Source organism: Poecile atricapillus, chromosome Z, assembly GCF_030490865.1.
Source record: "Poecile atricapillus isolate bPoeAtr1 chromosome Z, bPoeAtr1.hap1, whole genome shotgun sequence".
Taxonomy (NCBI): Eukaryota; Metazoa; Chordata; class Aves; order Passeriformes; family Paridae; genus Poecile; species Poecile atricapillus.
The window spans coordinates 12,479,345-12,502,640 of record NC_081289.1 but is presented as its reverse complement, the minus strand read 5'-3'; the positions used below and the strand labels follow the sequence as shown (position 1 = coordinate 12,502,640).

Sequence of the window (23,296 nt, the reverse complement as noted above, 5' to 3'; positions counted from 1 at the left end):
CATGCCATATCCTGTGTGCCCTTTCATTAATATTTTCTAACATTTCTAACATTCTAACAAGAGAAAAAAATCAATTGAAATATACGATGAAGTTTTTTATATAAAGCTGGAAGAGAATGTTGGGAATTTTTTTTTACATTTTCACTTAAAAATTAGTTGGAATAGGACACTTGTAATGGATAATTCTACTCAGTTTGTAAACAAAACTTAGATATATTTTACAACAAAAGGCATCTGTATGTAAAAATTAGAAATTCTCATTAGTATTTTACCCAAATCTTCCAAAAATGCTTCATCCTGCCACCTGACATCGAGCAGCCTTCCCTCCCATTGTTGTGCTGGGTGATGTTAAGGTGAGTTTTGGGAAGGTGTGTGGGCTCTGAGGGATCCCTTGGTCTCAGGAGGTTGTGGCCCAGAGATTTCCAGGTCTTCCCTCCAGTACATGGGGCATCTCTCCCACCTCTTCTGGCAGCCTTGCCCAAACTGCAGCGTAGTTTGGAACACCTTCTGCTCAGTTTTGCAAAGAAAATGGATATCTTGTTAGTTATGGCATCCTTAGGCTGGGCAAAACGGTGCTCAGCACAGAGCTGTCATGTACCTACTTAATGTCATTAATGTGCTCAAGACCACAGAGCTCATTTAGGATCAGAGGTTAATGGTGCAAGAATTAACTGCAAGCTCATTTCATTTACAAGTACTTCTGCAATAACAGTGACTGGGGTAATTTTTCTTCATTATATTGGGTGTCCTTTGGTTCAGAGGGTGCTGTTCTAAAATGAGTAACTGCTGTACAGGGTGTCACAGTACAGATCCATTTCCTGGGCAGCTGTCCAGTTTCCAGTCACCTGATATTAAAATTTTCTGTCACCAGCATTAAAAGGTGCCCATGTCAGTTAAAAACAGAATGACAAAACATGCAGGGAAATTCAGCTTAATGTAGAATAGGATGTATTTCTGGAGTGAAAATGCTGCTTTGTCCATCCCTCTTTCTCCCTGCATTAATTATTTCAGAACATTTAGGTGCATTCCATTGAAAGCTGACAACAACTTAGCTGTCTTTAATAATATTATCTTGGATGTCTGACTATAGAGGACCATATTGGGAAGCATTGTTATATACAAATGGAGAAGAATTTGAGGAAGCTCAGGCTTGGCAAGAAGGTCCAGCTGAGCACGTTTCAGCAAACTCCTCCTCAGCCAGGAGGGGATGGAGTTGGGAGACCAAGAGAAAGATGGTATCAGTATGATGAGCAAGTGATGAGCTTTCTGTGGCTTAGAAATCATTTCTCCTTACGTCAGGTGTGGAGGTGTACACACTCCTTCTGCATGAACAGGCACAGGAAAATACACAAAGTTAAACCAATACCACATAAACCCATACTTGTCATGAGGTCATGAAGTAGCATCATTTAGCATACCTGACACCAGGAATGCAGACACAGATTCCTGAGTTCAGGAATGCAAGGCTTCAAACAGGAACTTTTTAATGTATGTTCCCAAAAATTAAAATTAAAATGGCATTTTCTCATTTATTTTGGTACAAGTTTCAGAAGTGTTAATTGGTATAAATGTTTTTTCAAATCATGTATAGTATTTTGAAGAGATTATTTAAAAATCTAGGTGTGGTTCATTTAAACTCCCATTCAACCGGACAAATCTTAGCATTTGAAAAGCAAAGATCTTCGGAAGTTTAATGTATTTTGTTGTGCATAATGAAGCATATGATATAGCCTGGGGAAAAAAAAGCAGTTTCATTTTCATGCTTCCTAAAACCAATAGGCCAAAGTTCTTTAACATGTTCCTATTGTAAATGCCTCAGAAGACCAAGTATCAGCATGAGAAGTATTGAAAACAATTTTCCACAATGCTATTGACAGCAGCAAGCAGACAACATGTAAATTTTTGTGGTAAGCACAGATCAAAAGATTTGTGAATGGAAACTCAGAAAAGACTCATATTCTGGTTTACTAAAAGTATCTAAAATATTTATAATGTTTTCTGTATCTCTTACTTTAGGAATTATGAAGTCAACAGTACAGCCAGAACAATGGTCAGGTGGAATACATATTGAGAGATAGAAAGAAATAGACCATTTGAAATTCTTAAGCTAAAAGGTTAACATGTCTCCACTGGGTATTATTAATACATAAACCAAATTCTTTAGTTTAAATGCAAGGGATTGACCTCAGGTTAATAAAATTAAAAATTTTAAAAGTGTATAATTTCTTTTTTGAAAGGGCAGTAATATCATGCAAGGCATCCAAAATTACTGTGAGCTGTTTGATTGAGGGGTCCTCAGAAATGGATGCACCTGGAAGCTAAAAGCCACACATCACCAGCTGTATTTTAAAACATTTTATTTCTTGTTTGCAATATACTGGTTTTAACAGTCTTCATACAGGAATAACAGAGAGTTATCTTTGCCAGTGGATGAAGTCTGCCTGTTTTCTTACCATGTGCCAAACAAGTGGTACAGCACAGTTAGTGCTGCTATTTTTACAGCATTGTTTTAGATGCTGTTTTTCAGATATGTCTTATTGTCTTCTAAATTTATAATTGTATCTTTGTCATCCACACACCTTTACCAGCTAACAGCTTACTGCTATTTGTTCCATCCCTCTGATGGATCTTGCTTCAAGTCTTTTGACTCACTGCCACATCCATTTCATTCATAGCAACAAGGTACCTTCTAGCTTATGTTATATTGCTTTTCCATTGTAGTTTTTCAAGATTTCAGCCATTCTCTGTGCAGACATGGGAATTTTTTTTCCTCCCGATATCAGCAGAATGATGTTCATTCAAAATGGGAAATTGCTAATTGCACTTGCAGTACCATTATGTAACTTTTCAGGAAATCTAATATCTGTTATGAATCCATCCTTAGTCTGGTCAGTTTTACTTAGATTGCGCCGGGAAGATTTATGTCACATATGGGATGTCACTGCTTGCCATTCCTGGGGACTCTGTCTGGAGCCAATACTTTGGATATTTTTTTCAAAGAGAGTGCTCAGGAAACCAAGGTTGTAGAAAACCTGTTCAATTTACCCTGACAATGGTGAATTTATCTCAGGCACCTCATGAGAAGTGTCCCTTCCAGAAGGGCAGAGGGAACTGGACTAAACGCAACAGTAGACTTACTACATAAAGTTCCTCAGCTGAAGAGGAGAGATTTGCAAGAACAAACCCATATGTTTTTTTGTTTTTGTTTACTTGATGCAGTATTTTCACAAAATCTTAAAAATTGCATCACTCTGAAAACCCCATTAGAATATCAGTTATGAGAAGAGATCCTCTTTTATCATTAAGTGTTAGCTTGAGTTTGATGTTTTATTAATCAACCATAAACTTCTTAGCTACACAAATTACAGATGAATTTCTCTAATTTCCAGCACCACTCTGTTGTGTACAGCAGCAGATGTGCAAGTCTCCAATGAATGCCTTCATCTGTAGTACTTAGAATTTGGGATTCCAGACAGGGGAATTTGAGCTCCCAAGCAATATTTCGTGTTAAAAAAAGCAATAATTATTTGTGTGTATTTGAAAAGTTCACCTTCCTGGCAACTTTACTGAACTGAATTCCCAATGTATTCATTTTGATAGGAATCTGTCATTAGCAAATAAATGAAGAGTTGAAGTCTGGTTGTGTTTCACCATTTTTTTGTTCACCAGGGACATAAGGAATCCAGTGCTGGTGCTAAAGAATCTCAGAGCATCAACAGGACATTTTCCTAAAAAGATTCATTCTAGTGTTGTGCTCATTCTGCCAGACTTCTGAAAACAAATCTGTGCTCAGGAAAAATTAGTCAGTATTAAAAAAGCAAGAGCAACCATCTATCCTGGAAGTACTTACATTGTTGTTTGGATTCTCTGTTACTCTGGTTTCTTTCGAGGCTAGGGTTGTAAATCTCTTCATTATTGCTTTACTCTAAGAGAAAGGTTTTAGGCTTTGATGTCTTTTTTAATAATGGGTTTAAAGAATTATTATCCACACCGTATCTAAAGGAGATAGTATAGCAATGTAGCTTAGCAGGTAATTTGTTTCTGAGTAAGACAAATCAGATTGTTTCCTAGTGAGAAACATGGACTCAAACTCATTATTGTTGGAGCAGTATATTATATGGGAGGCTGCTGTCCCAATGAGTTGTAAATTCAGCATATTTATGCCTGTGTCAAGTGACTGACCAATTCAAGGTGAAGTTCAGATTTTGTTTCACATAATTTTAAAAATCCTATTATTATTTTATTATGCAAAAGCATTCACAAATACCAGAACTGTGAGCCTTGATGTGCTGTTAGGCAAAGTGGTAGAAGGTATAGCAGAGCTGTTTGTGTTTTGTTAGTGTAGTTGACCCTGCTTTTAGCAGGAGGTTGGTCTGGAAGCCTCCCAAGGTCCCTTCCATACTGGATTTTCTTATGATCCTCTCTGGGGTGTGACAGTGAGTCACTGGGCAGGCCATGGTTTCGTGGATGGAGGAAGATAAAACTGCCCTTAACTCGTAAGCAGCTGAACTAATCCGTTCTGGAGCTGGCAGCAGGGGCAGAGGGTGGGTCCTGACCCCAGCTGTGGCTCACAGAGCTCCCACCCACAGCACAGCTGGAAGCCAGCACCGAGGGATGCTGAGCACCCTGCAAGGGGAGTCAGGCTTTGCTCAGCCCTAGGAGCTGGTAAAAGTTGCTGGCTTGGAAAGCAGGGCTGGAACACAGGACTTGCTGTGGAAGGACACAGAGAACAGATTTTTCTCTTTTAAATTTGACCCCTCTGGTTGAGGTGGGAAAGGCTGGATGTGATTTAGACATCCCACCAACCCTAAGACAACCCTCTAATGGGCATCTCTGAAAAAAGTCTGTGTTGAAGAAAGGCCAAACTGTACTGTGAGCAGCAGGATCCAAGAATTCAAATTTCCTACAGCTTTGGACAGTAAATCCCAATAGCACTCACACCACAGTACTTCCAGGGGCCCTCGCACTACACCTCAGTCTTGCCTTCAATACCTCTAAGGTCCCCAAATGACCTCCTACCCTTCTCTAGCACAACCAGCTCCTGCCAGGGCTCCACACCATTGTCTCTCCAGTTTATGCTGTGTACATGATGCCATTCCACCTGCTTCTTTTGTCTGGAGTTCTGTGATACTTCACAGATTTTTCTTTTTTTTCAGTGTCTGATGGAATTAATTATTCTCCTAAGGCAATATTTCACCTGCCTATTTCTATTTGTGAGCAAGTATGGTCTTCAGGGATATATGCTTTCTTCAAAGCCATAATTCTGGATGAAAATTAAAAACCATGCAGGAGAAATAACTGTCCTTTGTATGATTAGTGACCCTGCAATTTTTTCCAGAGGTTCACCATATTCACAGCAAGAATAACAATTCTTCACTAACCTTTGTATCAGGTTGTCTCTTAGTTTGATTTTGATCAGTCTGTGAAAGATTACCATGTTTCTTTTATTTTCTGTCCTCTAAAGACATTTAGGTTGGTGAGAAGAGTGCAAAGAAACATTAGACAAGGAGTGTAATATTTCAGAGTTTGGTGCAGCTTTAGGAAGGGAAGCCTGCCCCATGTGCTGTGGGGTGAAGTCTGTGGAAATTTTGATTTTTGATGTATTATTTTCTAGCATTAGACTAAAGAGACCGGTTTTTTCCTTCTCTTGCAAGCTGACTTGCACATTGTGGACACACCAGTTACATATCTGTAATTAATATTGAAATTAGCTCTCTTTAAGAAAGGGAATTACTTTGGCTGTTCAAGATTTCTTTGTGGGGGCTGTAAAGCAAATACAGGGAATAAGGTTCCAGATTTATGTGGTCCAGCTCATCCACAGCTAGTGGCAATGTCCTTTGGGAGCAGTGGGCAGCTAAATCAGGATAGAGCAGACTGGAGAAATCTTAACTAGGAAATAGATAGTGAGTACAGATGGCATGAGAGCAGCAAACTGAAAAGATGGCATTAAAATAATCCTTTTTCCTATTATTTTGGATCTTTAAAAACTAATATCGTTTTCATACCAACATCTCATACGCTGTTCCAGAATTTTCTTTTTAATTTTAAATGTTTTTAAGTTTTCACTTCGTTAGCTGAGTATGTTATTTATTATGAGCTTTCGTTTAAAAATGTATCACTTCAGAAAACCCCAGAGCTACCTTTAAACTCCTGGTTTTCTGGGTAGATACTCTGAAATACCCAGCCATAAACTCATGATTAGGGAGAATCAATATCACAGATATTTATGCAGTGTTGAACATAATGAACTGGTTAATTCTTTTGTTCTGTGAAAACCAGTTCTCAAGTGATGATTAATCTGATTAGATGGAAACCTTGCTTTCATTTCTTTGCTTTTACCAGATACTCAAAACCTTGGAATAATGGTTCTCCAGTTAAATGCAGACTGGAAGGGATCTCAGGAGGTCTTTAGTCCAAAATCCTGCTCAAAGGTTACTCAGGACTTTTATCCAGTCTGGTTTTAAATGCAGCCATGATGGAGATGAACTGCACAAATTCACTTGGTGGCTGCTGCCATGTTCCCCCAAAATCATCTCTTCTGCAGGCTGAATGAGCCCTGCTCCCTCAGCTTCTCCTCACAGAGTAGGTGCTCCAGCCCAGCCCATCTCTGCAGCTGAGCTTCCCCCAGCTGACCAGCACTGCCAAACTTAAGTAGTACATTTTGTTAAGAAAAGGGTCATTGTAGAAGCATACATTGACATAGCATACAAGCCCATTTACTTAATATCTCTGTGATCATTTAGAGATTTCAAGAATTTTAAAATCTGCAGTAACTGCAACATTTCTACTTTTCATACCAAAAAAGACAAAGGTTTTGCTGTTCTTGAAGGATAATTTAGGTGATTGAATAATATCTTCATTGAATATAGGCTTTAAAAGACTACATAAGCAAAATTTAGGAAAAGCAGTATTTTTATATTAAAAAAATGTAATATATTCATTAGCTTATGGTTAAATATAGATTTCAAATAGGTATAAATATTCAATGCATTAAAAAACTAAAATTCATCCAATCAATGTTTCACTGAATAAAAAAGTACAATAGATTGCAAAGCCTAAAACAAGAACAGAGTCTTCTCCCAAAGACTGAAGAAGGTGGAAAACAGGGATCTAGCTGTTGGCACCACATCAGTAGGGAGACAATGGGTGGTTGTTCTATTATTTATATGAGCTCTCTACTTGGCAGATGCCACTGCAATAACCCTTTATTTCAAGTATAGAAAAAATAGAATTTGGTTTCCTTTATAATCACACAATGCAAAATACTAATGAAAATGCTGGATTTCCTGTAGCTGAGAAGAAAGTATTGTCCTAATCTGCTTTTGTTAGCAAAAAGCTCTAATCATTCCAGTCACATAAAACTAGACAGAATTAAAAGAAAAACACATCTTTTTGTTCTCTGAGACAGAAGAGAAAAAATGAAAGTGTTTATATAGAGTTTAAAATGGTAAATCTTACTTTTTACCTCTTTTATGAGGTATATAGTTTGTTATGTTGTATTCAGATTTTGTACATGCACCTTGCAACCAAACAAAAGTTTGTTTTTTCTTTAGGACAACAAAAAAAGGATTCTTATAAATCATAATGTGTAGGGGCTGGAGGTGCCTGTGCATCCCTCTGTTTGCAATGTTGTACTCTTAGATCCATCCTCTATAATATGGATTATAATTATAGAATCTAGAACAGAATCATGGAATGGCCTGCCTGTTCCAGTGCCTCAGCACTCTCACAGTAAAAATTTTTTCCTAATATCTATTTTAAGCCTGCCCTCTTTCAGTCTGAAATCATTCCCCCTTGTCCTGTGACCACATGCTCTTGTAAAAAGTCTCTCTACATCTTTCCCTTCAGGTACTGGAACAAAATTTCTGTAGACCCTTCTCATTTATTTTCTATTTGACAATGTTTGTTTTAATGTAATTTATTTGTTTGTTTATTAAATCAGTTTATAAACAACCTTTAGGTTGGGTACTTTTCCCCACATGTGCAGTCCCGAGATAAACTCAGAGATAAAAGACAAAGCCAGGTGGCACTTGTTCCCCTTGCATTTACCCTATCTGAAGCCTCACCCATGAAGTAAGTTATGAGCATAATTTATTCATGTGAACCACAAACTTCAGCTCAGGACAGTTGCCCCAAAAGAAATAATTTTTTTTTGCGCTTAGCACACACCCTGGCTTTGCTGGCCATATAAGTCCTTTCCCCCTGAAGAATTTTCACCTCTGATTGAGGTTTTTAGAGCAAGTGTGCTAATTCCAGTCTCCTGAACAAATGTCTACATAAGTAATTGCATCTTACTTGCCAAATTTCCCTGACAATTTCAGCTGAATATGGTCAGGACAGATGACTTTCTCTATAACATCTCAGTGAGGAAACCATTGGGGACAGGGAGAGAAAAGCAGAGTCAAAATGTGTATTTCAGAACACACAGATCTCATTTCTGCTGCTTTAATTAGACTGAACTTGCATGTCAAGTGAAAACTGAAATAACAACTTGGAGGCATTTAACCAGTAGATGGAAGCCTCCCACCCAAGTGCCTTCTGGATCAGCAGCCACGAGTGCTCTGTGCATTTTCCCTACCAGCCCCAGCCCCATCTCCCAGGCAGGTTTAACATGTTGGTCTGACTGCTTTTGGAGAAATTGTCACTGAAGGTTCCAGCCCTGGTAGGAAACACAATCCAAAATGCACCCCTGCCTAACCTCACCTCCTGCCACACAGTAAATGGTCAATAAACCTCTGCAGGGCACTGGAAGAAAACAGTTCACAGTCCCACCATGAAAGGTTGTGCACAACACAGCCCCATGTCCCAGAAGGCCTCTTCCCCATCGTGCTTTCAAGTTATTTAATTCAGAGATCGCTTAATCAGGTGGTATTGGAGTAGAATATATTTTTTAAAGGCAGTGGGTTAAACAAGACAACCCTACAGAGATGATCATGCAAATTTAACAGTGCATTGAAAATCAGCCCATTTATTTGCTTAAGGAGGGCAACTCTCCACCTCTGGGCTGTGTGGCTGCACGTCCTTTCCACAGATGGAGCTGGCAGGGTCAGACAGCAGAGGCAGCACACAAGTGTCAGACCCATGCAGCCTCCTGCCTGAGCTCTCCTGAGACCAAAAACTCTCTCCAAAATGCAATGTTAGCAATCCATGTGGAGCCAGCGTGAACTATGAGATATTTCAACACAAAATGCCAACAGCAGTCTTTGGCTATGCATTATTTTCGTCTCTAGCCCGGGCTCATAAGTCATCAACTGTGTCCCCCACAGTGGTGGGGAAACAGCACAGTCTGATCACAGACCTGATTTTAGGGGGCAGCACTGTGGAGTTGGGGAAGACCAATTGCAGCTTCATATAGTCACTGATTTTACTGGAGCCAGTTTGTGGATGTCATTCTGAATTTCCTCAGGTAGAAGCAGCCACTAACCATCAGCAACTGGCACAAGGTTAAACTCTGCTAGTGCAGGTAAGAAATAACCTCCTTTTCTCTGATCCTGTAGAATACCCTTTTTGGCTCATCATGAGATGAGGTATTTTACTATTTCAAAAAGGCACCTGAGCCTTTTTGACACCCCCTCTCACATGAATTTGTCCCAGGGAAAGGTGCAGATGGCCAAGCACCTGTGTAAGGACAGAATGAGCACCAAGCATGTGAACCCCAGAGCAGGGAAGAGCTCCAGGGGAAGGCCCAGGCCAGGTACTCTGCTCTTGGATGCACAGCTCAGCCTGCTGCATCCAATCATTATTGGATATTATGTGGAAGTGTCTCTGGGTGTGTTCCTCTCAGATCACCTGGAATGGATTTGTGCCATCACACAGGAGACAAATTGATACTACTGGGGCTATGTTCAGAGGAGCAGGCAATACTGCACTAGAAAAGTGTTTTTTAGTGTGTTGGCACTTGAGCAGGGTGGCACTTCCAGCCCTGTTTCACAGGTGACATGCATTACAAATAGCTTAAGTAAAGAATCAGCAAGTCTTGTTTTGTTTGGTTAGTTTTTTTTTTTCCAATTGACAGATAATCTGGAAGTCCTTATTGGCATCTGATTTCAATTCAAGTAGTTGTGGTTTAGGAAGCAAAAATTCTTCTAAAAATTACTGTAATTGAAGTATGAGGCTGCCTTGAAACCCAGTGAGCAATGCCTTGAACTGCCAGTGAGCCTTGGCACCTGATGTAGTCTTTTTGTGTTCAGACCTCTGTATTCCTCTCTAAGCAGTTCATCCCCATCTTGCATAGCCCCAAGCACACAAATACATCTAGGCTAATGGAAGAGTGAGGTTAATATAAAGGGGAACCTTATTACCCCTAAGTTGTTTTTCTTTCAAAGCTCTCACCATGTCAGGATGTTCCTGTTCTCTCCCATTTTTCTTTTATTTCTCATCCCTTTGGAAAGATTAATTTCTACTTGGAAATATCTCTGGGGATATATGGAACATGCATCTTGCCTTTTGGCTGACTGGCACATTAAATCTGATTAGTCAATTGTCCTTTAGCTGGGGATAAATAGCAGACAATGTCAGAGTGGGACTATAGACTGGTGTGGAGCAACACCAAATAGTAGTTAGTAAGTGCCCTTCCTCTAAGCAATACTTAACTACATTTAAGACATCATAGAAACTTTTCAAAAAAAGCACAACATTCAGTTACTGGATTTATATATATGCCACAAAACCAAAGCCCCAGAGTTATAACTGAACAATTTTCTTTCTTTAGTAGATCTCTTTCAGGCATTGCCAGTATTATTTTTGTAATAATTATCACAAATACTATGTATTTTTTAGACTGGAGTGTGAATATAGGAACTGAAATGTGTTTGGATATGTTACATGTCTTTATAAGAAAATAATCCAAATTCATGATCCTATTCTGTGAACCTCACCTGTCAGGTAGGAATGTCGCCAATAAAGAAAGTTCAATACAGAAAAGGTATATTTTGAACTTCTTTCTAGAAGCAGCTCAGTTCCTGCATAATTGTGCTGCATTGTTTTCATTTGCTCCGTTAATAAAGCATAAATACAGAGAAGATGGAACAGATAATACTGGTAAAGTGGCGGTAGCAACACCCTTAACAAGTCTCTGAAGCTGCACTGTCGGCGCTTATGCCCATGGCAAGACAAATCCGATGTGAGCACACACTGCAGCAAGCAGTGCCCCTCCTGCATGGCACTCCTGTCCCCAGGGTGCAGATCTCTCCTGCTATGGAACAGCAATAATTGGCTCCTAGTCTGCATTATCAAGCAGGGGATGACAGACACAGAAAGATGCCGATCATTCAACTGGTTGCTGGCTCTCTGCCCAAATCCCCATTTTCTCACACGCATGCAGAGATCCAGTAAACAGTACAGAGTTTGGTATTTTTGGTATTGCTTGGTATTTGTTTGCATTCAGACACATACTCAAGTTCTCCTCTGCATGTGGTCTGTTTTCCAAGAGTTTGCTCTTCTCTGCTTCATAAAGGAATGCTCTGGTTGCCATTGTTGTGTACATTCTGAATTATATCCTGGGCTGTTACATAAACAGCATCTCTGAAGTCCTGGTCCACTGCTAATAAAAGTTTTCTTTCCCACTGTCTGCAAAGAGGCCTCTCTTCCACCGACAGCTTGGGGGATAGAATTGTTGTACAAAATACCTTCTGCACCTTTGGTGTAGCTTTTTCTTGTATGTTGAGCCAGGGAAACTCAATACATGAAATTCCCACACTGGAACATGTATGCAAAATGTGTCTGTTGATGCTGCATTGGCCACAAAGCTGGCTGTAGGATGCCCTGCCATTTCAGCTGCCAGAAGAAGCCACCATATCTCGTCCTTCTAAAGAAATCTGGGCACATGTTTAATTTTGGAGATTATTTGGTCCAATTCTGACTTGCATGACTGAATACACCTATGTGGTGTATTGCAGAAATTTATGTAGTAGTCATAGTTTCATGCATGTTCATCACAACAGACCTTAATAAATACTTTCATTCATATTTTTATGTGAGACTTAAAGCCTCAGCTCTCTTGCCTTTATGTGCTGCAGGAGTGTATTAGTTTTTATTTTACTCTGTACTTAGCATGGTCACTGGTCTTGCCAGCAGATATAGAAATGATAATGTAGAGCTGTAGCATGAAGTTCTGCTGTATTTTATGAAAGTACTGAAAATCCTAAAATAGTTTCAGTGGGACACATGGTAGGGAGTGCAACCAAAACCTCACACTGGTAATATGATCCTGGGCCTGTGGCCAAAATACTGTCACTGCCAGGTGAGGCAAGGCTCCAGCTTTACATCTGCTTCTGAAAGTCCAAGATGGGAAAGACAACACAGCTCTCCTTCCTCCGGCAGAGGAAGAGAGTGTCTAAGAGCCCTAGGAGCATCAGGTGAGCATAGTTTTGCATTTCAGGAAACACACATTGGTGTAAATAGAGCTTTCCTACACGTGCAGAAAGCAAAGTAGATCCCAGAGGAGCTTTTGTTTACTCCTATTTGTACTCTGACAGTTTGAAGATGGGTTTTACCCTGAAGATCCACTGTATTGGAAAAATTTAGTATTAGATGTGTTACTTTTATTGTTCTTCCTCTTCAGGGTAACTGGCCTAGTAGCCAAGAAAAAGATGATGTATTTTGACTTTCATTTTCACACCATTCCTTTCTGGTCTTTTCTGACATTTTATAAGCAAGCTAGGCATGATCCATTAGAGAGGACACACTGCTGACTGAGAAACTGCACTCATAAAGTAGCTTTCAACATCTTACTGTTGAACTGAGAGGCCATTTCAAGGACTTCACATGGATCTATACTGATTTCATTAATATTAATTAGAGAAAGGCTAAAGAACATGTATGAAGACTGTGTATGAGTCTAGACAGATATTGGGAGAACTTTGGCTGAAAGAAATCAGACTTCAAATACAACACTTGCAAATACTAAAAGGTTTTGAAATTTCTGAGATAAAGCTGATGTTGTGAAGCACTGCACTTGGAAAAGAGAGATTAAATGAGCAACTGGAAAGAAAATAAAATTATTACTGTTAGCATGAGAGCTCTGCAAGAGAAAAACAAATCACATTGCGTTGTATTTCTACCTGACCATGAGGAAACAGAATGACAAGTTTTGTGGTACATTCTAGAGGTCTTCTAGATGTGGGTCACTAATGGGAAGTAATTATTCTTTAGACAAAACTTTTGAGGCCTCAAATATAGAAATTCCATGTGAAGCTACAGATATATGTCAAAGATGTCCTTCATTACCTGACAGTGATTTTTATTACCAACCCAGATGTTTTGGTTTAGGAGTTTTCTTTTGTTATGCAAAAACAAACTTCAAATTATTCTATAAATTTAGAAGAGGACAAAAAGAAGAAAACAGAAAGAAAGCAGAATGGGACTTCTGATTTGATTAGTCATGCATAAAGATATACATAAAGATATGCATAAAGATATACATATACATGTATAAATAAGTTTATATGATTTATTGTTGTCCTTTTTATGTTTACAGGGCTACAGCTACTCATAGGGGCCAAGTTATATTCAAGGATGCCTTAGCACAACAGCTGTGCGAACAGGGAGGTAAGAGTCACCATAAGTCTAAAAATATGTGGCAAATGTGGTTTTCCATTGTACCTGCATGTCAAAATTACTCTTCATGAAAGCTATTCTGTAGAAAACCTTGGATCAGGATCTTATTTACATTCTTGAAACTGAGTTTATTTGGCTTCATACTTCCCATTGTCTATCCAGGAATCCCACCTTTCCTCTTTCCTAGATGTTGGGGAACACACAAAACTTTAAGTAGCATTATGCACATGAAATCAGCATTATGCCTGAAATCAGCCTGTAATAGCCAACATTTCTTTTCTGTCAGAACCACAAGCTGAGTTTTAACCCTCACTGTATGAGCTTTAAGTAATATGGCTGCAGCAAAAGCTTTGTTTACTATCCAGTTCACACATGTCCTCATGAAAAATCTGCCTTCCCATTTCGTGAAAGCAGGCCATTGAATTTTTGCCTGTCACATACAACATTTGATCATTTTTATAGCTAAACAAAGTGTTTGACTTACACAAACTTTAAAAGTCTAATTGTTTTCACAGCTTACCCTTTCAATGAATAACCTAAAAAATAAATGTCCTGTTGTCCTCTGTTGTCTACAAACAGTACTTTACTTTGAACCTGCTTCATTAAGACAGTGAGAATTAGAGAAAGTATCCCTCATTTTTGGTACAGGAAAGAAAGGAATTTCCAGTTATATGGGCAAAATTCCAGTGATATTTCCATGTGAAAAGCAACAATGAAACATGGGCCAAATTATTTAAAATAAAGATTTTAAAATGGGAAACATGTTGCCAATTTAAACACAAGAGAAAATCCGACAAAACACATCCCTTAGAATCATTAGAGCTATAAGGTTGGGGGTTTTTTCCCAGGAGTTTTGGAATACGGCTTTTGCAATAAAAAGTAATTGAATATTATTTCAGGGTCATAAATTGAGTTATTCCTATAAGGTATCAATAGTAGCTCTGTGATAATGAGGGAAAAATATTTCAACTGTCAACTTCAATATTGAAGTTTACACTTCTGTTGTAGTTTAATGGAAGTAAGAAGAGGGATTCAGAGAGGTGAAAAAGTGCCAGCAAGCAGTCTAGGATGTTGATTATACTTTGGAGGAATTTGAAATATGTAACACAGTTCTGACAATGAGAAGAGAGTGTTCTGGTGATCTGGATGGAAAGTGATTGAGCCAGCCACACTTTTGCTGTGGGGAAGGAAGAGCATCTGGAAAAATTAACAGGAGGTAATTGTGCACCTGTAATGGGAGTGTGAAAGTGTAGTGTTTCAGCGTCTGGTGTATGGGGAGCTGGAATGGAAGGGTTGGCAGGATCGCAAGTTGGGATGTGCTGAGGAGGATGGGAAGGATATCTCACACAGGCTGCTTGCTGGATGGATGTGAGTCAAGAGTGGAAAAATAAATTTGCAGAGTAACCAGCATAAAGTGACAAAAAACCTCATAAACAGATGAAATTCTCCAAGGTGTAACTACAGAATGAGCACGCCACAGCCAAAGACAGTCTGGGGCAGCCAGCACAGGTAAGGAAGGGAGAGGGAAATAGGAGTCATATTGATGGCAGTGACAAAGAGCTGGGAGTGACCAGGATAGTGAAAGCTATGCACAAGCAAGCTGAATGAAAATACATGAGTGTCAGTGACTGGCAACATGGGCAAGGAGAATATGGGCAAGCAACAAGATTTCTCCCTGCTAGAAGAAAATACCTTGGTAAGCAGAGACAAGCGGGTAGATATCCATCTATACAGACTTGACAATCCTTCTTCAGACATTCTGTTCACTGAGATCTTAGTGGGAGAGCTGACAAAAGAATCTTTTATTCTTTCACTCCTCTCTGCTTTACAGTTCTGCAATTTTGGAGCATAACCTAACCTCAGATCAACATTTTAGCAACACTTATGTTGGTTAGAACAGTAAGTCCTTATGTTACTGTGTGCTGTCCCTGAGTTCAGAGGAACTCTGCAGAACAAGTTAAAAATAGAATTTGGATATTGGTTATATGCAGAGAATGACGGATGCTGATGTCCCACAGGCTGCTGGGCTGTGACAGTCCCGTTGCTGCCTCCTCCTTCCATCCAGCCACTGATGGCCACATCCTGCACCAGCTCCCTGAAAGGGCCTTCAGCTTCCCCAACTTGTCACAGTCTCTCACATCCTCATAACTTTGTGTTTCCCATTATTTTCCCAGCAATTCTCTTTGCTTTATACACAGTCACTTCAGACACATCCTGGACTTATCATCCCCTAAATATGTATTGTCAAAGCAGTACCTCTGCAACCATTAGATTTGGCTTAGGCAAGGGTCACCCAGAGGTGCTGGTCTGTGAGCATTGGACAGCATATGACAACTGAAGCAGTGCTCAGAGACTGCAATACTGAGGTGCAAGTTTCTCAGTTGTTCTCATGGCTCTTCTCCCACATTTTAATCCTCACATGGCTTCTCTCCCCTTGGTTTCCTAGCTCAGACACAGCTTCCTTGACTTGGATATTCAACCACTGCATTGCCATTACCCTGGCTCTCACCCCTTCCAGCACCACGCTCTCCTCTGCCTTTTGGTTCTTATTTCTTCAGCACAGTGTGCATTGCATTAGTCTCTAACCACTGCATACCATTACCATCCTGATACTATTAGAATTAATTTTCATATTCAAAGAAAAGAGACTTTCTTTGAAGTAGACCGTACTTCATTTATTCCATTTTTATCAACACCACTAATGTAAACAAAGGATTCTTTCAGGAAGAATTACTGAATTTATTTAGATGCAAATATCATATTAATATATATGCAAAACAGCAAGGTAGGTTGACATAAATGAGGTCTGTTTCTAGCCCTAAACGTTGCTATACTGAAATAGTGCACTGAATGATGTGACATATTAAGTAAAGAAAAATAAAACCGCAGGGCAACTTCACAGATTTATTATGGGACACCTTCTTAATAAGGATGTTCACTAGAGGTGATATCAGACTTCCTAATGTCTAGTAAAAAAGATATACATGAAGATGTGAAAGTAGCAAGGAATCTCAAATATCATGTTCACTGTGGCTTTCTACCCTCAGATGTACATTAATAAATCCTAGTAGAGTTAATGGAATTTGTGCAGTGAAAGGAAAGTGGTTTTTTGTATTTTGAAGAGAATTAGAGGATGATAAAGGGTAGTGTTAAGGGATGGCAATGCCATATGTATAATGTAAATGGAGTAAGAAATTATGCCATAGGGAAAGTAAAGATAGTAGAAAAAGTAAAATAATTGCTTAAAAAGCTCTGTGTTCAGAATATAATACATATTTTAGGAAGCCAGGGAGATGTTTGAGAGCTGATGTAAGCTTTAAATTTTATGAGAATTATATTGAAGAAAGGGGACATAAAAATTATCGTAGAAAAAGTTAATCTAGCACAAACAGGAAAAAACCCAAACAAACAAAACCTGTAAGCTAGAAAAGTTAGATGTCTTGTAAATCCTTTTAAGGACAAATAAGGATCATAATAGCTGATGATATTCTTGTCAGTAAAAGTATATTTAATAAACCATTGACTGTTAAACATATTTAACTCATTGACTGTCTCTAGGGGATGCTCAGCTTCTATCATTCAATTGCAACTTCATTTACCAGTAGAGAGAAAGTATTGGAGGGAGTCTAAATGAAAGCATTTATTTCCTTTTTTATCCTCATCTGGCTGCTAATGACAAGGAGATTAGACTTCATAATCTGCAGAACAGAAAATACCTCTCTCCACACCTCATTTGTCATGAATTGATGAGCAACAGCTGATGGCCACTGGCTGTAGAACTCTGAGCACTGTGTTTGTCTGGGAGCATGTGGACATTTGTGTTACTGTAATTCACTTCCCCTTTCTATTAAAAAATACACAAACTTCATGGTTCTGAGAAAAAAAAATAAGGTATATTTTTAGTGGATTTTAAGAATATTTTCTTATGCTGCATTTTTTACCTATACCTATACACAGTCTTGACCCTAGAACTCTATGGAATATGGGTGTCAATAGTACAAATGGATATTTCTGGGACATGTGTTTAATTTGCTTTATGCTTGCCCTTATCTGAATGGAGACTGATGTTACTTAGCAGTTGACTATTACCATTTTTACTGATTTTTCTTCTTATTTTTTCAGTGACAACAAGATAACAAAAAAATTGTTTCTTTCCTCTTCACATTCCAGTTTCTAGAAGATGACGTTCCCGAAATACGAAATTCTTTCGTATTTCCCCCCCTTCCAGTTTAACCAAAAAGGGTCTTATTTAAATTGGCTTAACCTTTCAGTAGCCTTACTTCATCTGCAGACAAATTTAACCTTTTACTCCAAAAGATGCCTTCATTCTCCCTCATCCCATTGACACAGACCCCCACAATGTCCCCATTGACTTTTGAATTTCCCATTAGCTTCCTCAAGATTCTCATGCTTCCAGTTTGACTGTGGCCTTTCTCTCTCTGAAGCACTTTGTATTGCATGCTTCTTTCTCTGCTTTTTCTTGCCAAAGAGATTGTCTTGTAAGACAAGGCAAGCACTCTACATTTCCTTACATTTTCTCATATTGTGTTTGCTGAGGCCTCTTAGATGGTGACCTCAGTTGAGCTCTGCTTCCATTCTTTGCTCAGTACAATTCATCTCTTGTAAAGCTCTGTATATACTAAGGGTGCTAGTTAAAAAATCAAATAATAAATTCATTTACTTTACTTTTTAAAAAGGTATGACATTCTCATTCAAGCTAAGATGTATTTTGGAGCCACATAAATACTGATTTTAAATTTAAAACCATCCAACCATGTGCCTAAGGAACATCTAACAAAGTGAATAATGGTTTAAAATATGAACTGAGGTGGCCTTTCTCTTTCCCTCTCAGTCTGAAGTATTGTATGATTCCTTCTAAATTATAAATTTACATTTTTACATTGTACGGCTACTCTACACTGTATAATTTCTTTTAGCTTTGTCATATTGTACAAAAAAACTCCATTTGACTTTAGCCACACTGTATGGCTTATGGAAAAATCCATGTTATTTTCAAGTAAGTAGTTCTATAACTTGATTAGAAAGGCAGATCTGAAAATATTTTAAAACAACTACATTTAGTTTTGTGTTATGTTTTGAATTTCTATTATTTGTGAGCCTTAAATACAACCCTTGAAGATCAACACATTGCTGTTTTGCAATGAAATATAAAATGTAATAAAGAAATTATTTATAGAGAGAATAAAGTCTATGTTTATCACTCATTAAGTGGTACCTTCAGAGTCCTTTGTCATATTCAGCTCACGAATTTGAATTACAATCAGAATACCTGAGGCAAGAATACTTGGGCTTCTTAGATTCTGTAAAGATTTAGGGAATGTAACCTCTCCCCAGCATAAAATCTGTACTTGTAACAACAACCTTTTTGTCTAAAATGAAGTGTGTGCTTAGTTCCACCTCTAGTTTTTAAATGATTGATCAGTGGCATTAGTATGTACCTGGACAATTTCCTTCCTTTCATTCCATCGGTAAGCAGTTTTGTTTTGCAATGTACTATGCATGTGGGGGAGGAACCATTTCAGGAAAAAATCTCAGATCCCAAGTCTATGTTTTTTAATCACATGAACAGCCAGTTTTATTAAATAATGGTGAAGTTGAAAGAATTTGCAAATGTAATGATACCAAGTTTGTGCTATACCTGTGCCTTTCTGTTGAATGCTGAAATTTTGCATACTATCTTCAGGAAGTGTCATTCATGACTGTGTGTATCCTTGGCTGGAGCCCTTTCCAAAGAGCCAAACAACCTAGTGTGAATGATCACACCGTCCTTTGCTTTCATTTGGAGGTCTGAACTGCTCTCCTTGGAGAAGGTGGTCTCTTTCAGTTGGGTTACTTTCAAAGGCCAATGGAATTTGCTTGGGCAGCTGATGAGTCTGCCCATGATGTGCCCCGGCATGACCGTGCTCCTCGTGGGTGAGCCCTGGCGGGATGGCTCTCAGCCACCCCTGTGTTCACAGCAGATCTCCCCTCAGTACTCTGGAACTACTGAGAAGGGGGCATTCAGAACATCAGGGACAGAGATTTCATTTGAAACTTAGCCTCTCAGAAGAGAAGTATTACAAATCCCATGACATAATGTGCTTCTTTTCCTGCAGGAAAAATACAGAACAGATTGTGTTGCTCAGTCTGGGAAATAATTCAGTTAATCCAGTTCATTCCATTTCTTTGTGCAAATAATTTTTAAAAGGTTTATGAAATTTACACATTCCCATGGAGAAAAACAGTACCTGGGGCTGCAAAGGACAAATGCAGTCTATTTCACTGGAGGGTTCACCAGTACAGTCCAGCACTATTCTGGACACAGGGCCACGCTTAACATGCATGAGTTGTATTTCTCCAGATTTTGAGAGGTCTTTGCCATTGTTAGAGTCATTATTGGCATTTTTGCTAGGGAAGACAAAGCAGTATGGGTGAATTTCTTGTATACAAAATGGACCAAGTTAGCCATGAAAAGGAAAGAAACATTTCAGATTTCTGAAACAACAGACTCTTAAGAAGGCCTTTTCTCTCAGCTGCAGTAAAGTTTTCAGTGGTGCTTTTCAGTGTTCTGTGTATGTATACATGCATACACACCCCTTACATATGCATATGTCCATAGCTATATATGCCTATGTATATATGTATGCATGTACATTTATGTGTGTGTTTGTGTATACATATGTATGTATAGATGTACATAAGGTTAGGGGAGAGATACATATATACACACTTATATGTATATATTTATGTGGTTAGTGGATGGTGTGAAACATGTCACTCTTAGCACTACTTGCTAAGTCTGTTAAATCAAAGTTTTCTGTCTGTGGTAAATCCAGATTGCTTGCCATCATTTTCTGGTCTGCAGATACCTCATTTGTTGACTGCTCGGTCTTCATCATCACCTACTTCTCCATGAAATGTTGCAATTTCATTACAGAGTGCATCCTTGCAAACCCAGTATTTAAGGACTAAGCAGGAAGAGAAAAGCAAAATTCTTGAGATTTGTATTGGACTTTCTATTCACATAACTATATGTGAGAGCTCTACACAGATTGCTGCATTCATTTTTATGTTTATTTTTAATCTATTTTTAATTTGTCAGATGTTATGACAGAAATTGCAGTACTTCAGTATTTTATTGCAAATATGCTGAAGAAATCAGGAGTACTGCTACAATTTAGGTCAGTGCCCAACAAAAAACACAGAATCATCAAACGAATACTGGCTTCCAAAATTCTCCTTTTTGCTGGTTTTATTTTATCAAAGTCCAAAAGACAGCTGGAAATATAGATCCATGGCTGAGGTACTGATAGACAAAAAAATGGTTATATGCACCCTTCATGAAGGAGATGTAACCTATGTTGGATTTAAGATCAAGCAAGGCTATGGGTGTAGTAGCTGCCACGGAGGATCTAACACACTGTGTAGCCAGTTTCTAGACTTGCCATATACTTTTATGTAGCTGTGCCCTTTCAGGTACAGTCTGGTTCCATTTGTATAATGCTACACCAAGACTCCTGTTGCAAAGTGCTGGTAGAAGGTTACTTAATGAACTGGTGCCATTTCACATGTGCCCCCCATGCAGTGTGTCCTTACAACATTCTGGTGTTTCTTGGGAGGCAGAGACCCTGGGGAATTGATCAGCATTGCCTACAAAAACATGCTTTGATATAAATGCTTGATATCATGATTTGCAGAGGTAATCTGTTACTTATTGTCCTAAGAATATTTGGATCACTTCCCCTAATAATATTCCCAGTAAAATGTTGCTCAGTGCAGTATAAAAGATCAAAGTATGGGATTTTTTGCCTCTCCTAGACTATTTCTGTTGTTGAGCCTAATTTCCTCTCTCTTTGTCAGTACTTGAGGTATTGAATCTTAATCCAAATTATTTTTAACAATATCTCATAATTCTAGACTAGAATTTATTTTTTTACTTTACCATAAAACCAGTACTGACCTTCACTTATTTTGATGTTTATTTTAATTAAGAGAATAATTATTTTTGTTTTCCTATTATATTTTTGTAGCTTTTGGGGCCTATCATGTTTTTCACAATTAAACTACTGGGATAGCTGATTTAAGAGAGTATATACTGTACAATTTGTTTTAAGCTGAATTGATTTTAATGCTGCAGTTGATCCCTGTTCACAGAAGATATTCACACACTGTGTGTCTTTGTTTTCCACAGCCCCGACAGAAGCTCCAGTACATCCTCACCTAGGTAGGTGATTTTTCAAAAATCATTCTTACTACTTAAACTCAGAATCACTGACTTTATTATAATAAAAAATCTGTAATGTCAAAAGAAACTAGGTCTGAGGAATTCAAATTAAAAGGAGGTTCATGTAAAATGGGTTGAATTATGTCTAATTCTGATCAGTTGTTTCTTCGTTGTGATTTTTACTGCTCCTTATTGCCTTTAAATCCTTGCAGGGTGAGTATATCATGCTGCAGACCTTTTGCTCCTCGTTATGTATTAGAGCATCTGTTTGCAAGAGAACCAGGACTGGAGCATGCCTGCTATGAAAACAGGCTGGAAGAGTTGGGATTGCTCTGCCTGGAGAAGGGAAGGCTTCAGTGAGACATTAGAGCACTTTCCAGTACTTAAAGGGGGTACAAGAAAGCTGGAGAGGAATTTTTTCAAGGGCTTGTAGACATCGAACAAGGAGAAATAAAGGGCTTTAAAATGAAAGAGGGCACGTTTAGATTTGATGTCAGGAAGAAAATCTTTACTGTGAGGGTTGTCAGTTGCAATAGGTTTCCAGAGAAGCTGTGGATGACCCATTCCTGGAAGCCTTCAAGGCCGTGCTGGATGTGATTTCGACCAATCTGGCATAGTGGGAGGTGTCCCTGCCCATGTCAGAGATGTTAGAATTAGATGATCTTCAAGGTCCCTCTCAACCCAAACCATTCTCTGATTCTATGACCCATAACCTTCAGTGTGGGACAGCACCTCACACCAGAGCAGGGTTACTGTGAGGAAGATTTTGTCCCAGTGCATCTCCAAGGTGGACCCTGGAGCAAGGCACTGCTGCTCCTGCTCTCCAGCCTTGCAACCACCAACGCTTGTGCTGCAATTTGGTTTGTCCAGGACAGATTCTGGAATTCTTCCTCAGTTTAAATGGCAGGTGACAGTTACTTCATTCATTTAGTGGAACTATTTGTAGAGAAGAGTCTGTCTAATACAATCACAGGTGCCAAAGTTTTGGGACTTTGAGTTTACTGATCATCATACATAAATGAGACAGTAAATCTAGGTGGAATATTGGAGTCCAAAGTTTGCAGAACAGTGGTAAGGAATATTTGCATAACATAAATCACAATTTATGTTCCTTAGATAAGTTGACTTTTACTGCCACGTCTGCTGATACTAGCAGAGAAATTCCAATGAACTCATGGATTTTTGCTTATGAGTTGTCAAAATGAATCTCCTGACTATAAGAGCTGCAATAAACTCATTAGGACTTCTCATCCATTCATTCTTCTGCCCATGTTTGCAAAATCTGGATTTGGAAGGATTTTTTTTAAACATTCAGAAAACCAACAATTTGGAACAAAAGTTCTTAAAAGATTTAGTGTGTAGTTGATGACTCCATCTTTCCATAGCCATCACACTTTCATGATAGGGGCACTTCTTAATTTTTTGTGGTACTATGATCAATAGTAAGCAAAAAAACCTGTAACTAAGAAACCCTGGCTTTCATTAGTAGCATAACCTAAAATGCAGATTTTTAGA

General features: G+C 38.6%; 1 protein-coding gene across 2 annotated transcripts in view; it reads left to right on the top strand.

Annotated features, from left to right (window-relative positions):
* LOC131592824 (reelin) overlaps positions 1 to 23,296 on the top strand; it is a 273,205-nt gene that overhangs the window by 95,631 nt on the left and 154,278 nt on the right. For both annotated transcript variants that reach the window (XM_058864623.1, XM_058864624.1), the window contains exons 4-5: positions 13,478 to 13,548; positions 21,749 to 21,781. In XM_058864623.1, coding sequence (XP_058720606.1) covers positions 13,478 to 13,548; positions 21,749 to 21,781 — 104 coding nt within the window. The remainder of the gene's footprint in view (positions 1 to 13,477; positions 13,549 to 21,748; positions 21,782 to 23,296) is intronic.